This window comes from Pelophylax lessonae (assembly GCF_965119305.1).
Source record: "Pelophylax lessonae genome assembly, chromosome: 4".
Taxonomy (NCBI): domain Eukaryota; kingdom Metazoa; phylum Chordata; class Amphibia; order Anura; family Ranidae; genus Pelophylax; species Pelophylax lessonae.
Genome location: NC_138771.1, coordinates 496756994 through 496773962, shown reverse-complemented (window position 1 = coordinate 496773962; position 16969 = coordinate 496756994). Strand labels below are relative to the sequence as shown.

Genomic DNA, 16969 nt, shown 5'->3' with positions numbered 1-16969 from the left:
GTATATGCTAATGCCTTTGTTCTTTTGACTAAGTCTTATGCCTAGCTACTCCTGCGGAGCGGAAGTCAATGCCCAATAGTGATGACTTAGAGGAGGCAGCGACTGTTAGGGGACTCAGAGAAAGGAATTTTACAGGTAAGATTTTACAAAAATTCCGATAGATAGAGATATATATATATATATATATATCTATATATATCTATATATATCTATCTATCACACAAACTTGTAAAGTTACTGGCAGGTCTACTTTACATCTGTGGGTTGTTTTTATTTTTAAAAGCAAAGTACGATTGCTATTTAGGGCTTTACTCCTCTACGTGACCTAAGTGTAGCAAACCCATCCTTAATGTTATGTGGAAATATCATCATCTTTGCTCCATATATTTAATCAACCACACCCACCTCACCTGATAGTGCTGTTTGCACGCCTCCTCGTCCTCCACATTTGCACTTCGCACTGTGATGTCATTTTGCCTGGTATGATCAGAGATGGAGCAAAGGTGATATTTGTATAATGGAAGTGTGGGGGCTCCCAGAGGTGGAACTTTGAAACTGTGGTATGTACTGGTGCTTCGTGGTGAGTCACCCCTTCTACTCCATTCTACTGTCAGGTTTACTTGGCGCATGCTGAAAGTGTATTTTCCTTTTTTAATGAGTAGAAGTTTCCAAGCGTCAGACGTACGCGCTGGAAGTGATAGACCTTGCTTGTCTGCTACATTCCAAGGAGGTTACATAAGATGTTCTGGAGCTGCACATTTCATCACTGCTTTCTCAACTGACATTTGTTGCAGCTTAACCCATAATGCCAAGGAATTTTCTTCATCAGATTCATAGCCTGGTGCCAGTTAAAGCGGAACTAAATCCACAGATTTGAACTTTTCTCAACTGTTACATTCAAAGCATGCCGTGAATGATAGTGGTCACAGTTACTAGTGTGCTTGTGCCAGCTCTTAACCAAACTGTCAAGCCATCAGATGGCTGCTGTCATAGCAGACAGGGTGGATTTGATTTAGATCACTAATAAGGCTTGATTTAAATACTCGATTTTAAATTTATAATTTTTTTTTTTTTTTTTTTTAACGGCTTCCGGATAGCCCACTGCAGTTATACTGCGGCAGAGCGGCCCTCCCGCACGAACCGATGTAGGTATACATCTGTCGCAGGCCTGCAGCTAGGAGCCGAGTGCGCGCCAGAGTGCTCCGGCCCCCACTCGTCAGCGGGGACTCTGATGCACGGGGCAGGTGGCTCCGATTGCCGTCTGACACCAGCGATCGCTCCCTGCTGAGAGAGAACGTCAGCTGTTGTAAACACAGCTGACAGTTCTTCTCTCTGGAATGATCAGAGTGCCTGTGATCCTTCTATCTAGGAACACAGGTCTCTGTGATCATTTCACAAGCCACGCCCTCATACAGTTAGACACATGCCCTAGGTACACATTTAACCCCTTGATCACTTACTGTGTTAACCCCTTCTTTGCCAGTGTCATTATTGCAGTAACAGAGCATATTTTTAGCACTGATTACTGTAATGTCACTAGTCCCCCCAAAAGTGTCAAAAATGTCAGTCAGGGGTCCAATCTGTCCGCCGCAATGTCGCAGTCCCGCAAGAAATCGTAGATTGCCACCATTACTAGTAAAAAAAAAAAACAATAAAGACATAAATATTTCCCGTAATTAGTAGATGTGATAACTTTTGCCCAAACCAATCAAAATGCGCTCATTGCGATTTTTAGAAAAATATGTAGCAGAAAACAAATTGGCCTAAAATATTAAAATTTTGATTTCTACTTTTTTTTTTTTTTTTTTTTTTTTTTTTTTTTTTAGAATTGTCGCACTTTTTTTTTTTTTTATAGCGCTAAAAAAATCGCACACGTGATCAAATACCACTAAAAAGCTCTATTTGTGGGGAAAAAAAGGACTTCTATTTTAATAAATACAAAAATATGTGCAGCGCTAGAAGAAAAGAATTCCCAACAAAATAAATTGTCCAATCGCAGGAAACATTCCACAAGTAACGTAAACAATTGATGGTGAGAAAAAGTCCAATATATAATGGTGCAAATCATATATAAGTGCAGCAAATCCCGTCACCAGTGAAGGTAGAAATATATTGCGCTCACCAGATGGATGGGACCCCAAAACACCTTATAGTGTAGGAGTCAAACAGGCTTAAAAATGATGGAGTGTCCCCACAGATTTTTCACCGATTCCAACGGCAACCATGTAAATCTCCGGTAGATGGAATAGTTCAGAGATTCCCCTTCCACATGGTGGGTGGTAAAACCGAAAAAAATGGAGGGACATATAGCGTAATATTGCTAAAATCAATTTAATATCAATAAAGCTGATACACTTACAGACATCCGTGATCTTGATCTTTTGAAAAAGGCATTTATGCCGAAACATGTAAAGAGGACTTGGTCAGCCCAGCTGTTTTACATCTTATATGCCTGTCTTTCACGGATGTCTGTAAGTGTATCAGCTTTATTGATATTAAATTGATTTTAGCAATATTACGCTATATGTCCCTCCATTTTTTTCGGTTTTACCACCCACCATGTGGAAGGGGAATCTCTGAACTATTCCATCTACCGGAGATTTACATGGTTGCCGTTGGAATCGGTGAAAAATCTGTGGGGACACTCCATCATTTTTAAGCCTGTTTGACTCCTACACTTTAAGGTGTTTTGGGGTCCCATCCATCTGGTGAGCGCAATATATTTCTACCTTCACTGGTGACGGGATTTGCTGCACTTATATATGATTTGCACCATTATATATTGGACTTTTTCTCACCATCAATTGTTTACGTTACTTGTGGAATGTTTCCTGCGATTGGACAATTTATTTTGTTGGGAATTCTTTTCTTCTAGCGCTGCACATATTTTTGTATTTATTGTTTTATCACTCTCCTTAGTTCAGTGATTGATGTCAGCTGCTTACATTTTTTAAGTTAGCGCAATAATCTCTAATTTATTCTGTTTGGACATCTATTTTATTTGGGTACAGCGTCGCACAACTGCACAATTGTACGTTAAAGTAACGCAGTGCCGAATCGCAAAATATGGCCTGACCATTAAGGGGGCAAATCCTTCTGGTCCAGAAGTGGTTAAAGAGCAACTTATCTCTGACCTGCAGTGGCTCCTCCTCTGATCTTCTGTTGACTCACCGACCGTCCCATTCACTTTAATAGGACGGCTGGTAATGCGGCAGCGACAAAACCAGGTGAGGGGATGCGGTGGGAGCAGGTGAGTGGATGCCCGCTAACGGGCGCTGCCGTGATGGATCTGAAATGACAAGTGCTCTTTAAATGTAAGGGCTTATTTCTTGCTGGTAGTTAGAATCTTTAATATTTGGCAAACCAAAATTAATGTAAATATATACAGCCTCATGCTACATAACAAAGCTCCATTTCATGCTGAATAAACTAAATTATTAATGTATCCTAAATTAGTTTATCTTTAGACAGATTTTTACTCCAAAAGCATTTTATTAAAACAATTGTTGATAAAAATAAAAAAAAAAAAAAAAAAAAAATCCGGTTGTGGTGTGTGTTTTTTTTGATTTTTATCCACCCTGATAGCTGATCACATGTGCAGTACCAAGTCAACTGCAGATCAAGCAAGAGGCGTAGCTTCCTTGGCTGTCAAGGATAGAAGGGATTTGTTTTGCTTTAATGCCCAGTCACAGCACAAAAACGTCCTCCAGATCCTTTCCAGATATGTTTCTGCATGTGCGTTTAACGTGTGTTTTGCTGCGTTCCATACATTTTTTTTTTTTTTTTTTTTTTTTTTTTTTTTTTTTTTTTTTTTTTTTTTGCATTCCAGTACAGTTTTGTGCAGAAAAAAAAGCAGCATGTTGTACTTTATTTAGTTTTATTACTTTTTTTTTTTTTTTTTCCCTCTTTGGAATGCACTGCACTGGTGTGAACTATGCCGTTAGAACCCATATAACCTACTTCCCATGCATTTTTGATGCAGAATAAAAACCCTGCACTGCATGGGGTGTAAATGGCCCTTTTTTTTTATTATTATTATTATTATATAGCGCCGACAGTTTACGCAGCGCTTTACAACTTGAGGGTAGACAGTACAAATACAATACACTTTTTAATACAGTAGGAATCGGAGGGCCTCTCATAAGAGTGTGATTAGCTGGAATGACTCGTATGCAGTTTTACACTTAAAGCAGAACTAAAGGCACATATACATTAGTGCTGCAACGATGCGTCTACGTAATCGATTACGTCGACTACAGAAATACGTCGAAGTGCATGAAAGGCGTCGACGCGTCACGCCGGGCCGCTTTAAGATACGGCTGGCCCGCAGCGCCGCTTTAAGCATTGCCGGCCAGGCCGCTGCATTGATTGGGGCTCCAGAGTGTCTGTCTCTTCTACGTCAGCCGCTGTGAGCTGCATGACGTCCCAGGGCGGCTGCGCCTGCGTGGCGGTGCATCAACTGAGCTGACACTCTGTGGCTGCAGACTGACGCCGATGATCCCTCCCACTGCCCCACACAGACAAGACATCATGCGCCACTTCAGCAGCAGCATGTGATCCAGTGCAGACCCCTCAGGCTCACCTGCGGATGGGGGGCTTACTAAGTGGTCTATACTAGGTGGGAGGGCTTACTGAGGGGTCTGTGCTGGAAGGGGGCTTACTGAGGGGTCTGTACTAGGTAGGAGGGCTTACTTAGGGGTCTGTGTTGGAAGGGGGCTTACTGAGGGGTCTGTGTTGGAAGGGGGCTTACTGAGGGGTCTGTACTGGGAGGGGGCTTACTGAGGGGTCTGTGTTGGAAGGGGGCTTACTGAGGGGTCTGTACTGGGAGGGGGCTTACTGAGGGGTCTGTGTTGGAAGGGGGCTTACTGGGGGGTCGGTACTGGGAAGGGGGCTTACTGAGGTCTGTCCTAGGAGGGGGGCTTACTGAGGGGTCTGTCCTGGGAGGAGGGCTTACTGAGGGGTCTGTCCTGGGAGGAGGGCTTACTGAGGGGTCTGTCCTGGGAGGAGGGCTTACTGAGGGGTCTGTCCTGGGAGGAGGGCTTACTGAGGGGTCTGTCCTGGGAGGAGGGCTTACTGAGGGGTCTGTCCTGGGAGGAGGGCTTACTGAGGGGTCTGTCCTGGGAGGAGGGGCTTAGCTAATCAAAAAAAGAACACTCAATTAAGCAAAAAAAAATAAAAATAACCGTTAGATTAGTCGACTAATCGGAAAAATAATCGCTAGATTAGTCGACAGACAAAATAATCGTTAGTTGCAGCCCTAATCTACATACAGTACTTTGGTTCCAGTGGCCTGACATCCGCGCCATTCCTCTGTGCCATTTTCTTCCCAGTGATTTCTGGGTGCCGGTCTTCGGCTATTTTGGTAGGCCAATGCGAGATGACGTCACTCTTGCACAAGTGTGGGAGTACAGTCCTTGTGCGGGAGTACAGTCCTTGTGCGGGAGTACAGTCCTTGTGCGGGAGTACAGTCATGTCGCCACACTCTCAGCTGCATGAAAAGCTCCATGTACATTCCACAGAGGACTTCGAATAGGCAGGTAGGTGCACTCTATTGCAGAAGAGATTTACCTTCAACTTTGTAGTGCAAGGGACTGCCTGATTGCATACAAATTGAAAATGTTTAGGTTTAAACTTGTTGTATGGTTTTGGTAAATCTAAAGGAAAATTGTATAATGTATGGCCAGCCCAATTACAGGGCATTAAGCCATTGTAGCCAATCAGAACTCGTGAATGCATCTTCCAGTTGCTCTTATGTTAGCTATGCGGTTGTGGATCTGGATCTTTCTTCTTACTGTGGAACCCTACTTTGGTGAACCAGCCATCTGTCGGTTTTCAGCAAGATCCGTTTCCTCCAATATTTGTGTTGCATGCGAATGATTCATCCTGTTCAACAACAACTATACCGAAGTGATCCTTGGGGAAGGCCATGTGAACAGTTCCTGTTAAATTGACTCACCTAAGAGCTGCCTGCGCCTAGGGAATTGCATACTAAAGAGTCACTAAGCCTAAAATAAAGGACAGCTTCCATAAACGGAACAGGAAGTCTAAGTGTATGTATTTGTGATCAGACTTTCATTACCTTCTTGGAGTCCAAAATTTTAGTGTTTGGTAACTGAGCCACATTATTCTTAAAGCGGAACTGAAGGCATTTTTCTATAACTTATGGGAAAGCAGGCTATTTATTGCAGAAGAGACATGCAATTTCTCTCCTGAAATAAAATACACCTACCTGCCTGCTCACAGCATTCTGCAGCATGTAAACTGAGCTGTGCATGCGCAGCTCAGCTTACCCTGCCAGCATGGTCCCTGTGTGCCTGGGCTGACTCCTGTGCATGTGCAGCTCAGCTTACCCTGGCGGCATGGTCCCTGTGTGCCTGGGCTGACTCCTTTGCATGTGCAGCTCAGCTTACCTTGCCGGCATGGTCCCTGTGTGTCTGGGCTGACTCCTGTGCATGTGCAGCTCAGCTTACCTTGCCGGCATGGTCCCTGTGTGCCTGGGCTGACTCCTGTGCATGCGCAGCTCAGCTTACCCTGCCAGCATGGTCCCTGTGTGCCTGGGCTGACTCCTGTGCATGTGCAGCTCAGCTTACCCTTCCGGCATGGTCCCTGTGTGCCTGGGCTGACTCCTGTGCATGTGCAGCTCAGCTTACCCTGCTGGCATGGTCCCTGTGTGCCTGGGCTGACTCCTGTGCATGTTTAGCTCAGCTTACCCTGCCGGCATGGTCCCTGTGTGCCTGGGCTGACTCCTGTGCATGTGCAGCTCAGCTTACCCTGCCGGCATGGTCCCTGTGTGCCTGGGCTGACTCCTGTGCATGTGCAGCTCAGCTTACCTTGCCGGCATGGTCCCTGTGTGCCTGGGCTGACTCCTGTGCATGTGCAGCTCAGCTTGCCTTGCCGGCATGGTCCCTGTGTGCCTGGGCTGACTCCTGTGCATGTGCAGCTCAGCTTACCTTGCCGGCATGGTCCCTGTGTGCCTGGGCTGACTCCTGTGCATGTGCAGCTCAGCTTACCTTGCCGGCATGGTCCCTGTGTGCCTGGGCTGACTCCTGTGCATGTTTAGCTCAGCTTACCCTGCCGGCATGGTCCCTGTGTGCCTGGGCTGACTCCTGTGCATGTTTAGCTCAGCTTACCCTGCCGGCATGGTCCCTGTGTGCCTGGGCTGACTCCTGTGCATGTTTAGCTCAGCTTACCCTGCCGGCATGGTCCCTGTGTGCCTGGGCTGACTCCTGTGCATGTGCAGCTCAGCTTACCTTGCCGGCATGGTCCCTGTGCGCCTGGGCTGACTCCTGTGCATGTATTGTCATCCCATGGCAGCCAATGCGTGTTGTCACGCTGCTACAGGAAGTGGAAAATTAGTGAATCTACCAGCAGAATTAATATGCAATAAAGCCGTATTGCAGGGGATATAGAAAAATAAAAAGGAGGGTTTTGTTTGCATACATTCGCAAATATATGGGTAAGCCATAGTGCCCATGCCAAGAGACTTGTGTGTGTGTGTGTATATATACTGTGGCTCTAACTCTAAATTTCCAGAGCCTCCATAATAGAAGCACATGCTGTGTAAGAATGGATAGATTCAGGGCAGGTATGCCTGGAGGGCCCCCCATGTTTTTAACTTAAGCTGTTAGGGCCAGTTCTGTTGTTTTGCAGGCTGTTCGGTAAGTGTGCTGGGAATTCTTTTGTTTTGTTTTATATTTTGTTGTGCATTGCCCTTCCATGTGCACCTTGCTGCAGAGGCCAGTTATAGATTGGGGTGTTTGTCACTTTTTTGTACAGTATAATGAATTTGGTGCACGGAATGCCTTCGGTGCCAGTGTGCTTTGCTTGGCATCACGTGTGTCCTTGTTCCTTTTTTGAGGGCTTCTTCCAGGCATACCTGCCCTAAATCTATCCATTCCTATGTGCTCCTCTTTTGTTCTGGAAATTGAGTTAGGACCACAGTTTATACAGAGGTCCCTTGGCATGGGTACTGTGGCTTATGCATATATTTGCAAATGTGTGCAAACAAAAACAGTTTTTAACGTAAACTGATAGACAGGACAATGTGGTTGTTTGCAGGCTGGTCGGTTAGGGCGCTGGACAATTTGTGATGTGCATTGCCCTTCCATGGGCACCTTGCTGCAAAGGCCAATTATAGATTGGGATGGTTGCCACTTTTTTTGTACAAATGTCCAATAAGAAACACTGCTGTATTGTCTTCCATTAGATTTAATTAGTGTAAGAACAGATTCCTAGCATAGAACGTCATTGGGTCAAAATGCGTGGCTTTGACACTAGTCAGCATGTTGGATTAGGTCACCTTTTTTCTGTAAACATTTATGATTTGTGATTCCATTTTTATTGCGATCAGTGTAAACCATATTGCAATTTAATTTTATTGGCTGCTTAAAAGAAAATATCCTGTTAAATGTGTTTATGCTGAAGAGTTCAATGATTAATGCTTGTAAAGTGCACAATTTGTATACAGATTACCACCCTTAAAATGTGACTGGGCCAGAATGGATCAGACAGCAAAAAAATATTAAAATCGAAACTGATGTGCAGTAACCCTTACCATTCTCTAGCCGAAGGTTTGGCTCTATCAATCATCATTTTATTAAATTTTTTTTAATGCTGAGTTTTAGAGCCGGTTCACACTGAGGCAATCCGACTTCGGGGGGGGGGGGGGGGGGGGCGCGACCTGTGAAGTCGCGTGCACTGCTGTGCACTGCGACTTTGGCGCGACTTGCAGGGACTTTACATAATGGAAGTCCTATGCAAGTTGCTCCCAGGTCGCCCCAAAGTAGTACAGGACCCTTTTTCTAAGTCGGAGCGACTTGTGTCGCTCCTATTAGAACGAACGGGTCCTGTACTACTCAATGGACCGCAACCGACCGCGTCTTGTCAGGCTGACAAGTCGCGCTAGTCTGAATGGGCTCTTAATCTGCTTATGTTTTTTTTTTTTTTTTCCCCCGGTTCCTCCATTTTCATTGCAAACCTATTTTAGACCCAGTGACATCACTGGGTCTCTGATTCTCTATGCAATGCTGGCAGATTATGGCTGAGGGGGGGGGGGGGCAGCTGGCAGGGTGCTGCTAACAACTTTCTGAAAACATCTCGGTACTCCGCAAGATCCTAATGGGTTGGCTTTTGATAGGAGTTAGGCCCCCTTTCACACGGGCGATCCGATTCGCCTGTAGCGGACCTGATCGGATGCTCCATGCATCCCTATGGGGCAGCGGAGACCTCTCCGCTGACACCTGCTGCTATCCGATCCGATCCTGTCCATGAAATCCGGATGGATGGAAACCCTATTTTCTATCTGTCTGGAGGATCAGATCGGATAAAAACACAGGCGGTCCATTCTCATCCGATCTTGCCATAGAGGAGACGGTGGGGATCTGACAGCTCCGTCTCTGCACATCTGTCATCCGCCTGCTCAACAGGGATAGGCGGATTGATCCCCCACTGAGCAGAATGGACTCGTTGGGCAGTGCCCCTGTGTGAAAGGGTCCTAATGCAAATATCTGAATGTCAGTCTGGAAGTGTTTCTAAGAAGACTGTCTGCATTTTAGAATGCCTAAGGTAGTGCCCACATGTGATGCTGGGGCTCCCAAGATTGAAAGCACTGAAATTCTATGAATAAAAGTGACGTGTCAGGGATAGTCAGGCTGAGGAGGAAAGAGCTAGATAATGATGGATTTCTTCCAGCCAGGAAGTTAAGCGGGCTCTGAAACTATAGGCACATATTTTATTTTATTTTAATTCTGGCTAGAGCAAGGGAGAGTTGGAACTCGTCAGATTTTTTTTAATTTATTTTTTTTCCATTTGTGTCCCATTGTGGGGATTTCCCTTGGCTTCCTTTCTGATAGCCAAACTGGAAGTGAGAGGAAATCCCATTGGAAGATTTCTTTTACTTTTCTGGGGACAACCCACCATTTAGGATTTTCTTTTACTTTGACTTTCAATGATAATAGTAAACAGGACATCCTAGAGAGGGTGACTCTGCCTAATGGGGACACAGACAGCAATAAAAATGGAACGGTGTTCTAATCCCTCTCCACTCCAAAACTTAAAGAAAAGTTTGACTTTAGTTCTACGGTAATTGCTGCAGCTTCTAATGCACGCTGTGACAGGCCTAGAGTGTGCAGTAAGGGGAGGAGCCTGTGTAAAGCCCCATACACACATACCGAATATCGGCCGAACGATCGGCTGTCTTTTGTCCGGTGCTGTCCTGTCGGCTGAAAAGTGCTAAAGACTGCACTCGAATTTTGTCGGCCAACAACAGCCGACTGCAGAAGTGATGTCATGTGATGGTTAACTTTCCTTGTGTTTTTCTTTTCTGAGCATGCCCAGTCTTGCTCATCTGCTGTCTGTCGGCCGAATTCTGTACTGACTGAGGAACAATCGGCCGTTCTGGTGCTGGCCAACAAAAATTTTAAAGCATGCACACCAGATTTTGTTCGGCCGAAAAGTCGCAGTCGGTTGTCGGAATCATCATACTAACAAGCCGACAATCGGCTGATCGGTCGGTGGCCGAATATTTATGGCCGACAATCGCTACTTGTGTACGGGCCTTTAGGCTCAGACCTATCGGGTCTGCCTGTCCGTTTTTCAGGGCCACCCATTCTCTTCTATGGAGAGGCGGATGTCAGTGGTCACCCGCCTGGCATCCAATCCATCAGGGTTCGCTGAAAACCGACAGATGGCGATACGTTTGCCTTCCGTCTGGCGGGTCGGATCGGATGAAAACAGACAGGCTGTCCCATTTTCATCTGATCTCCCCATAGAGGGGAGCGGGACGCTGACAGGTCCATCTCTGCACTGTGAGGGGAGACGGGCCTATCATCCGCCTGCTTAGCGGGGATCAACAGATCTATCCCCCACGGAGCTAGCGGAGTCCATTCAAACAGATCTATCCCCCACGGAGCTAGCGGAGTCCGTTCAAACAGATCTATCCCCCACAGAGCTAGCGGAGTCCGTTCAAACAGATCTATCCCCCACAGAGCTAGCGGAGTCCGTTCAAACAGATCTATCCCCCACAGAGCTAGCGGAGTCCGTTCAAACAGATCCCCCCCGTGTGAAAGGGGCCCAAGGCTGGAGTTTAGATTTCAGCAACTTTTCATTTCAAATGTCATAAATTAGACAAAGCAGAAGTTGCATGAAAAATGAAAATCAAATATTTACCAGACCATTATGAATGAATTAGTGTGTTGGATACAGAAGTATTTTGTTTTTATGTACTCTTAATGTATCTGATTCTTCCCACAACTTATCGCTGAGCGTTTCTAAGTGGCTGTGTCGTTACACCACCCCCCCCCCCCCCACCCTTCCTAAGCCCTGCCCTGCTCTGCCAGTTGGTTAATCAGCCTTGAGCGCCTTTTCCTCGTTAATGCCTTGGACTTTTCTTGCATATTAAGCTGCTGATTATGAAAGCCATGTGATCCCGTCCCCCTGGCCGTGCGGTGTGTTTGGGTATGCCCTTTTCTGCCAGCTCGGCAGAATCTTCTCCGAGGTCAGAGCCTGTGTAGGAGAGGCACTTAGGACCCAGATGGTTGGCTGTGCTTTATCTGAAACAGAGCGTGCCCTGTTAAATGTTTCCCCTTCCAGCAGATGTGTACAGAGACAAGAGAGCACTTCTCACAACGTCAGCACACTGACTTCTCCCAGCGCACAGCTCATGGCAATTCTTTTTCTTTAACCGTCTTTTCCTTACGGATCTACAGCATTTTCCTCCAGGACTGCAAACTCCAATTACTTTTTCCTCCTTCTTTTTTTGGATGTTTTACTGGGCCCATACTCCACCGGTACTCTGTCATCAGCTGTTTCCTAAACTGTACAGATGCTAAAACTCTGCCTTTCCAATGGTGCGTAAGATTTTATTGCTGAATTTTTTTAGCGAACTGTAGAATTATATTGTGGGGGGTTGTTGTTGCTGTGTGCGACCACACTAGGGTCTTTAGGAGGAAAAAAGTTTCCATATTTGGCTTTGGCAGGAAATGTCTACAGAAGGAATAAAGTTTTTTGGTTTTTGAACTTCTTTTGTTTTTTTGTTGCAGTTTTCTTGGAGTACTAGTGCAAATTTGTGCTCGATTTTCGGTCAAACCAATGCTAATTTTGAAACGTAATACAGTAAACCCCCCCCCCTCCATTGCGGGGGTTGCGTTCCGGACCCAGCCGCGAAAAGTGAAAATCCGCGAAATAGAAAAACCCTATTAAAATGCATTGTAGGCATGTTTTTTTTACTGTCACTGTACGTGTAAAAGCATTTTAAGGTCTTTAAACACACTTTTAAAACAATAGAAACTCATTTAAACACCTAAAGATACTGAGAGACATAGCAAGAGCTATGGAAAACACAAAAATATTTCATTTTTAATGATTTATATAGTAAAATAACATTACAAAAAAAAAAACCCAATATACCGGGACCGCAAAAACTGAATCGCGATGGAGCGGGGGTTTACTGTACACTGAGGAAAAATGGTTCGTCTTCGGGGAAAAGTGGGCCAATACCCAACGTTCTCCCAGCTAGCCACTGTTGTATGATACCTTAAGACTCTGTTCGCACTGGGGCGACCTGTCAGGCGACCAGGTCGCCGTAGGTCGCCTGCCATAGAGTAGATGTGGACCCGTTCTTAATAGGAGCGACACAAGTCGCTCCGACTTAGAAAAAGCGTCCGGAGCTTCTTTGGGGCGACCTGGAGCGACCTGCATTGACTTCAATGATATGATATGACCTGTGAGGTCGCCCCGGCAAGTAGCGTCGCCCCAGTGTGATCGGGGTCTTATGGTAGTAAAATGTTAAAACAAAGCCCCCCACCCATCATTATTATTTTTTTTCTCTTTCCACATTTTAAATCTAAAAAAGGCAGTTTCCAGAGTAATCGAGCACCAAGACACAAAATGTAACCATGGGTACAAAATGTTTCTGACATTCAGAACTGAAACAAGTCAGTGGAATAAAATTATTAACCTAGACTAGACAAGGAGCAAAAGTATGCTTATAGCCAATGATGATTTCATTCCAAAGTGGGACCAGGGGGATCATAAAAAAATCAAACCGTAACCCGATGGATTATAAAGACACCCCAGCTAGCAGTCCTAACATAGGGCTGTCGTCGGGAAAACACACCTGGTGCGTACCTACTGTGCATAAGAGCCGGTTCACACTGAGGCGATCCGACTTCAGGGGCGACCTGTGAAGTCGCGTGCACCATGACTTCGGCGCGACTTCCAGGGACTTCACATAATGGAAGTCTATGCAAGTCGCTCCCAGGTCGCCCCAAAGTAGTACAGGACCCTTTTTCTAAGTCGGAGCGACTTGTGTCACTCCTATTAGAACGGGTCCTGTAGCAGTCAATGGACTGCGACCGACCGCGACTTGTGAGGCTGACAAGTCGCCTGACAAGTCGCACTAGTCTGAACTTTCCAAAGTTTTTGTTTACATTAAAAGTTTGGATGCCTTGTTTGTTAGTACGGTGCATTGAAAAGTCCCCCTTCCCAGTGTCCAGCAAAATTCCCCATCCATTCTACCCCCCCCCCCCCCCGGCCCTTGGGCTTGGGTAACTTGCACAGACCTACAGCTCCTACTGTAAGGTCATCCAGTTGACCTTTTCGTATCACTAAAATGTCTGTTGCACAAGATATTACTTGTGTCTTTATGCCGTGTTCTTTTGTTGTGTGGGTGATCAGTGGCCATGTAGTTTTTGTGTGGAATAACACAAATTATTGTACTGGGAAAAATGGACTAACTCATGGAGTTGTTAAATGGCCCATAGTGGAAATGACAGTACTGATGAGTATTGGCTACATCCGTCGTCATGGAGAGGAAAAGAGGGGGTGTGTCTGAGTACGTCTGCTAGAATACAAAATGCATCGGTCAGTGTCACTCTGTGGCCTGTTGGGGACTGCTTCATATTTGGACTCGACCTGTGACTTCAGTTGGGCTTTACAAAAAGGAACCTGTTACCAATGTTATCCTACTGAATCCTTGCTGAGCTCCAATCCGGTCACATCGGTGATTTCCTCATCGGATCAAGCAGTTATGTGTATGGTGACCTTTTTAATCTGATGCGTTTTGAGTCAAATAGAACATGGATTGAACGAGATGTTGATAAGATTGAAATATGGTGTCCTTCTGTTTGACACTCTTAAACTATTTATTTCGTTTTGATTAAAAAAAAAAAAACCCCACTTGGGGCACTAGGACTGCAAGTACATGGGCTGAAGTGGATAAAAATCGCAATATTTGTGGCCAGAATAGTAATTGATTGTATTTTACAATCCAAAGATCTGCTCCTGGCACTAGTCAATTTCAGGCTAATTTACGAAGCACTTAAACTTTATTGTGACATTTTATTGATTTATCATTTATGACCTATATTGGTTTATCATTTTACACCAATCATGTTCTATTTATTAATGTATTTACTGGGTACTAAGGTCTAAGGTTGTGTCACCAAGTGCTGAGTTGATCAGATCTTTCTAGTAATGGATAAATCAGTAACCTTTATTGCATACAGGTGTATATAAGCAGAGTGATACATGTTCAGTTCTTTCCCTGAGCTTTACCGCAGGCCCCCAGAATGTTCCCGGGTCACCGGTGCCCTGGTAACCTCTTCTGTTTTTTGTGTTGTATTGCATTTGTTTTTGTTGGCTTGTGTCAGATGTTCTCTTGTGTGTTTTGCATACTGGCTAACAGACTAAATTTTTTTTTTTCTTTTTATTTCAGATATTCCCCGTGGCGCTGCCTCTGCAACCATTACAATATCTGATACGGAGGGGCTCCCACATTCCATGAGCACACAAGATCGAGCGGAGGAGGGGAGCACTGCCGGTCCGGAGTCTGTCCTGAGGCTGCGTAAAGGACACATGCCAGTCACCTCCGAGGGCACGGATTCACAAAATGACCAATATGACGATAAGTGTGTCCTCCTGGCCAACTCCCCTCCATCTTCTGCCCAGGATAATGTAAGCTTTTCTTTCCGTTTGGGGAGTGGGGTGTTGAATTATAGAGCACAAATTTTCTGTATGTGGTGCTTGACAAAAAAAAAAGACGAATTTCTATTTTGAACTTTAAGCCGTTCATAGATGTTTCAAATCTTGGCCATTTGTCAAGCTCTTACCTTGCCCACCTGTTGGCAGCCATCTTGGAAATGTGCAGACTGCTGCCTCTTATAACTGATTGGATCATCACTTGCCTGCTTCCTGGGTGTCGTAGTGATACAGCACACCTGACTATATCTAGCACCTGATGGGTTGCAGTCCTTGCCCTTGCGCTCCATGGTGCATCTCTTCTAGCAGTCTTCTGTTCTGTACATTTGCCACCATAAAAAAGGCCCCACATCTTAAATTTTTTTTTTTTTTTTCATTGTGTAACAATAACATGTACATCTATTTTCTTTACAAAGTGGGACTGAAAGAGAAAGCTGAGCTGGATACAAGTGTTTTTTTTTTTGTTTTTTTTTCCCCCCTTCCCTGGCTTTGACAATGATCACATGACAGTGAGCTGATCCATTGTTTACCAAACCCGTGCTGGGGAAGGAGGGAGGGCCACGTATGGGTCATATGAGATAATTAGTGGGCTGCATTCATGCTGTGATGAATCAACACAGTTGTGGGACCTTTTGGAAGATGACACATTAGTAGGGTTGCAACCTCCTCCCTTTTAAACCTGAACACATATTAATTACACAGGTTCTGAGGCTAGTTTAATGCAGATCAGGCATTAAGTGACTTTAATTACCACCTTAATCAGCCACAGTACCTGTGTAATTATTAGATGTTCAGGTTTTAGCCCTTGTTCACATTGGCTTGATTTGACAGGTCAAATCGCAGCCTATTGTCGGCAATGGCACAGTCCCAATCGGTGTGACGCTGACTTTGCAGCACCACACCGATTTTCCAAAAGTAGTTCCTGCACTTCTTTTGGGGACGACTTCAATAGACATATGTGCATGAACTCGCACAGATGTCTTTCAATTAACCCCCCCCCCCCCCCCCCCCCCGAAGTCGGACTGAAATACTGAAATGCGGCTTTGAAATCATGCGAGTTGAGATGACTTTGCACGATTTCAAAGCTGCATTCAATGTGAACGAGGGCTTAAAGCAGGGATCCTCAATCTACGGCCCTCCAGATGTTGTGGAACTACACATCCCATGAGGCATTGTAAAGATCTGACATTCACAGACATGACCATGCATGATGGGAATTGTAGTTCTGAACAACTGGAGGGCCATAGTTTGAAGACCCCTGGCTTAAAGGGAAAAGGTGGCAGCCCTACATATCAGTGGTGATTGAAGACGGGAGTATGGCAGCATTGAATGCCTATTTATAAGGGGTGTATGCTTGAAAGTGCACATACAAAATGGCCAGGTAGATGCATGCTGGGCCCAAATTTTTTCTGTGGCTAAAACTGGCCACTTACACACATTTGTCTGATTGTACAATCCCCCTTGTTTGTGTAAAAGCCTGTCTTTCCATTCAGTGTACAGCCAGTCAGACAGGCAGTACTGCATATAGCAGTTGTCCAATTTTAAAGGAGATTGTGTAGTTGTATACCTAACTAGACATTAAGCCTGTTAAATTAACGGGCGCTAGAACATGTGGTCAAACATTTGTAAAAACAGACTTGTTTGCGCATAGCGTCCCTGTTGCCCTAGCAACATCGGGGACACGCGCAGAGCTGACCGAGCGGCACTCTCGTGCGAGCGCGCACCCGCCGCGTGCCCGTGCACACCTGCCGCTTCAACATTTTCACCCGGCCGCCCGAAGTCTCTGCGCTCCAAGTCCCAACGGCTGTCCGTGGGGCACATGAGTAGTAGCGCAATCCCACGGACACAGGGACTGGACGCAGAGACGCTTCTTCTTTATTATAGAAGATGGTTGTGGACAACTTGGGATCTCTTGTGAGCAGTTTTTAATAGTTGCGATTTTGTGAAAATTATGCCACCAGGGTCTGTCACTGCAGTTTTCTAGCAAAACATG

The 16969-nt window shown here is 45.3% G+C and overlaps 1 protein-coding gene across 2 annotated transcripts in view; it reads left to right on the top strand.

Annotated features, from left to right (window-relative positions):
• The window catches only part of ADIPOR2 (adiponectin receptor 2), a 123476-nt gene that overhangs the window by 34249 nt on the left and 72258 nt on the right, over nucleotides 1–16969 (top strand). Inside the window, exons 1-2 of one of the 2 annotated variants that reach the window (XM_082255453.1) lie at nucleotides 11686–11846; nucleotides 14714–14952. In XM_082255453.1, coding sequence (XP_082111579.1) covers nucleotides 11822–11846; nucleotides 14714–14952 — 264 coding nt within the window. In that variant the 5' untranslated portion in view covers nucleotides 11686–11821. Of the gene's footprint in view, nucleotides 1–11685; nucleotides 11847–14713; nucleotides 14953–16969 lie in introns of those variants that run through there. The other variant, XM_082255452.1, reaches the window with a different exon arrangement.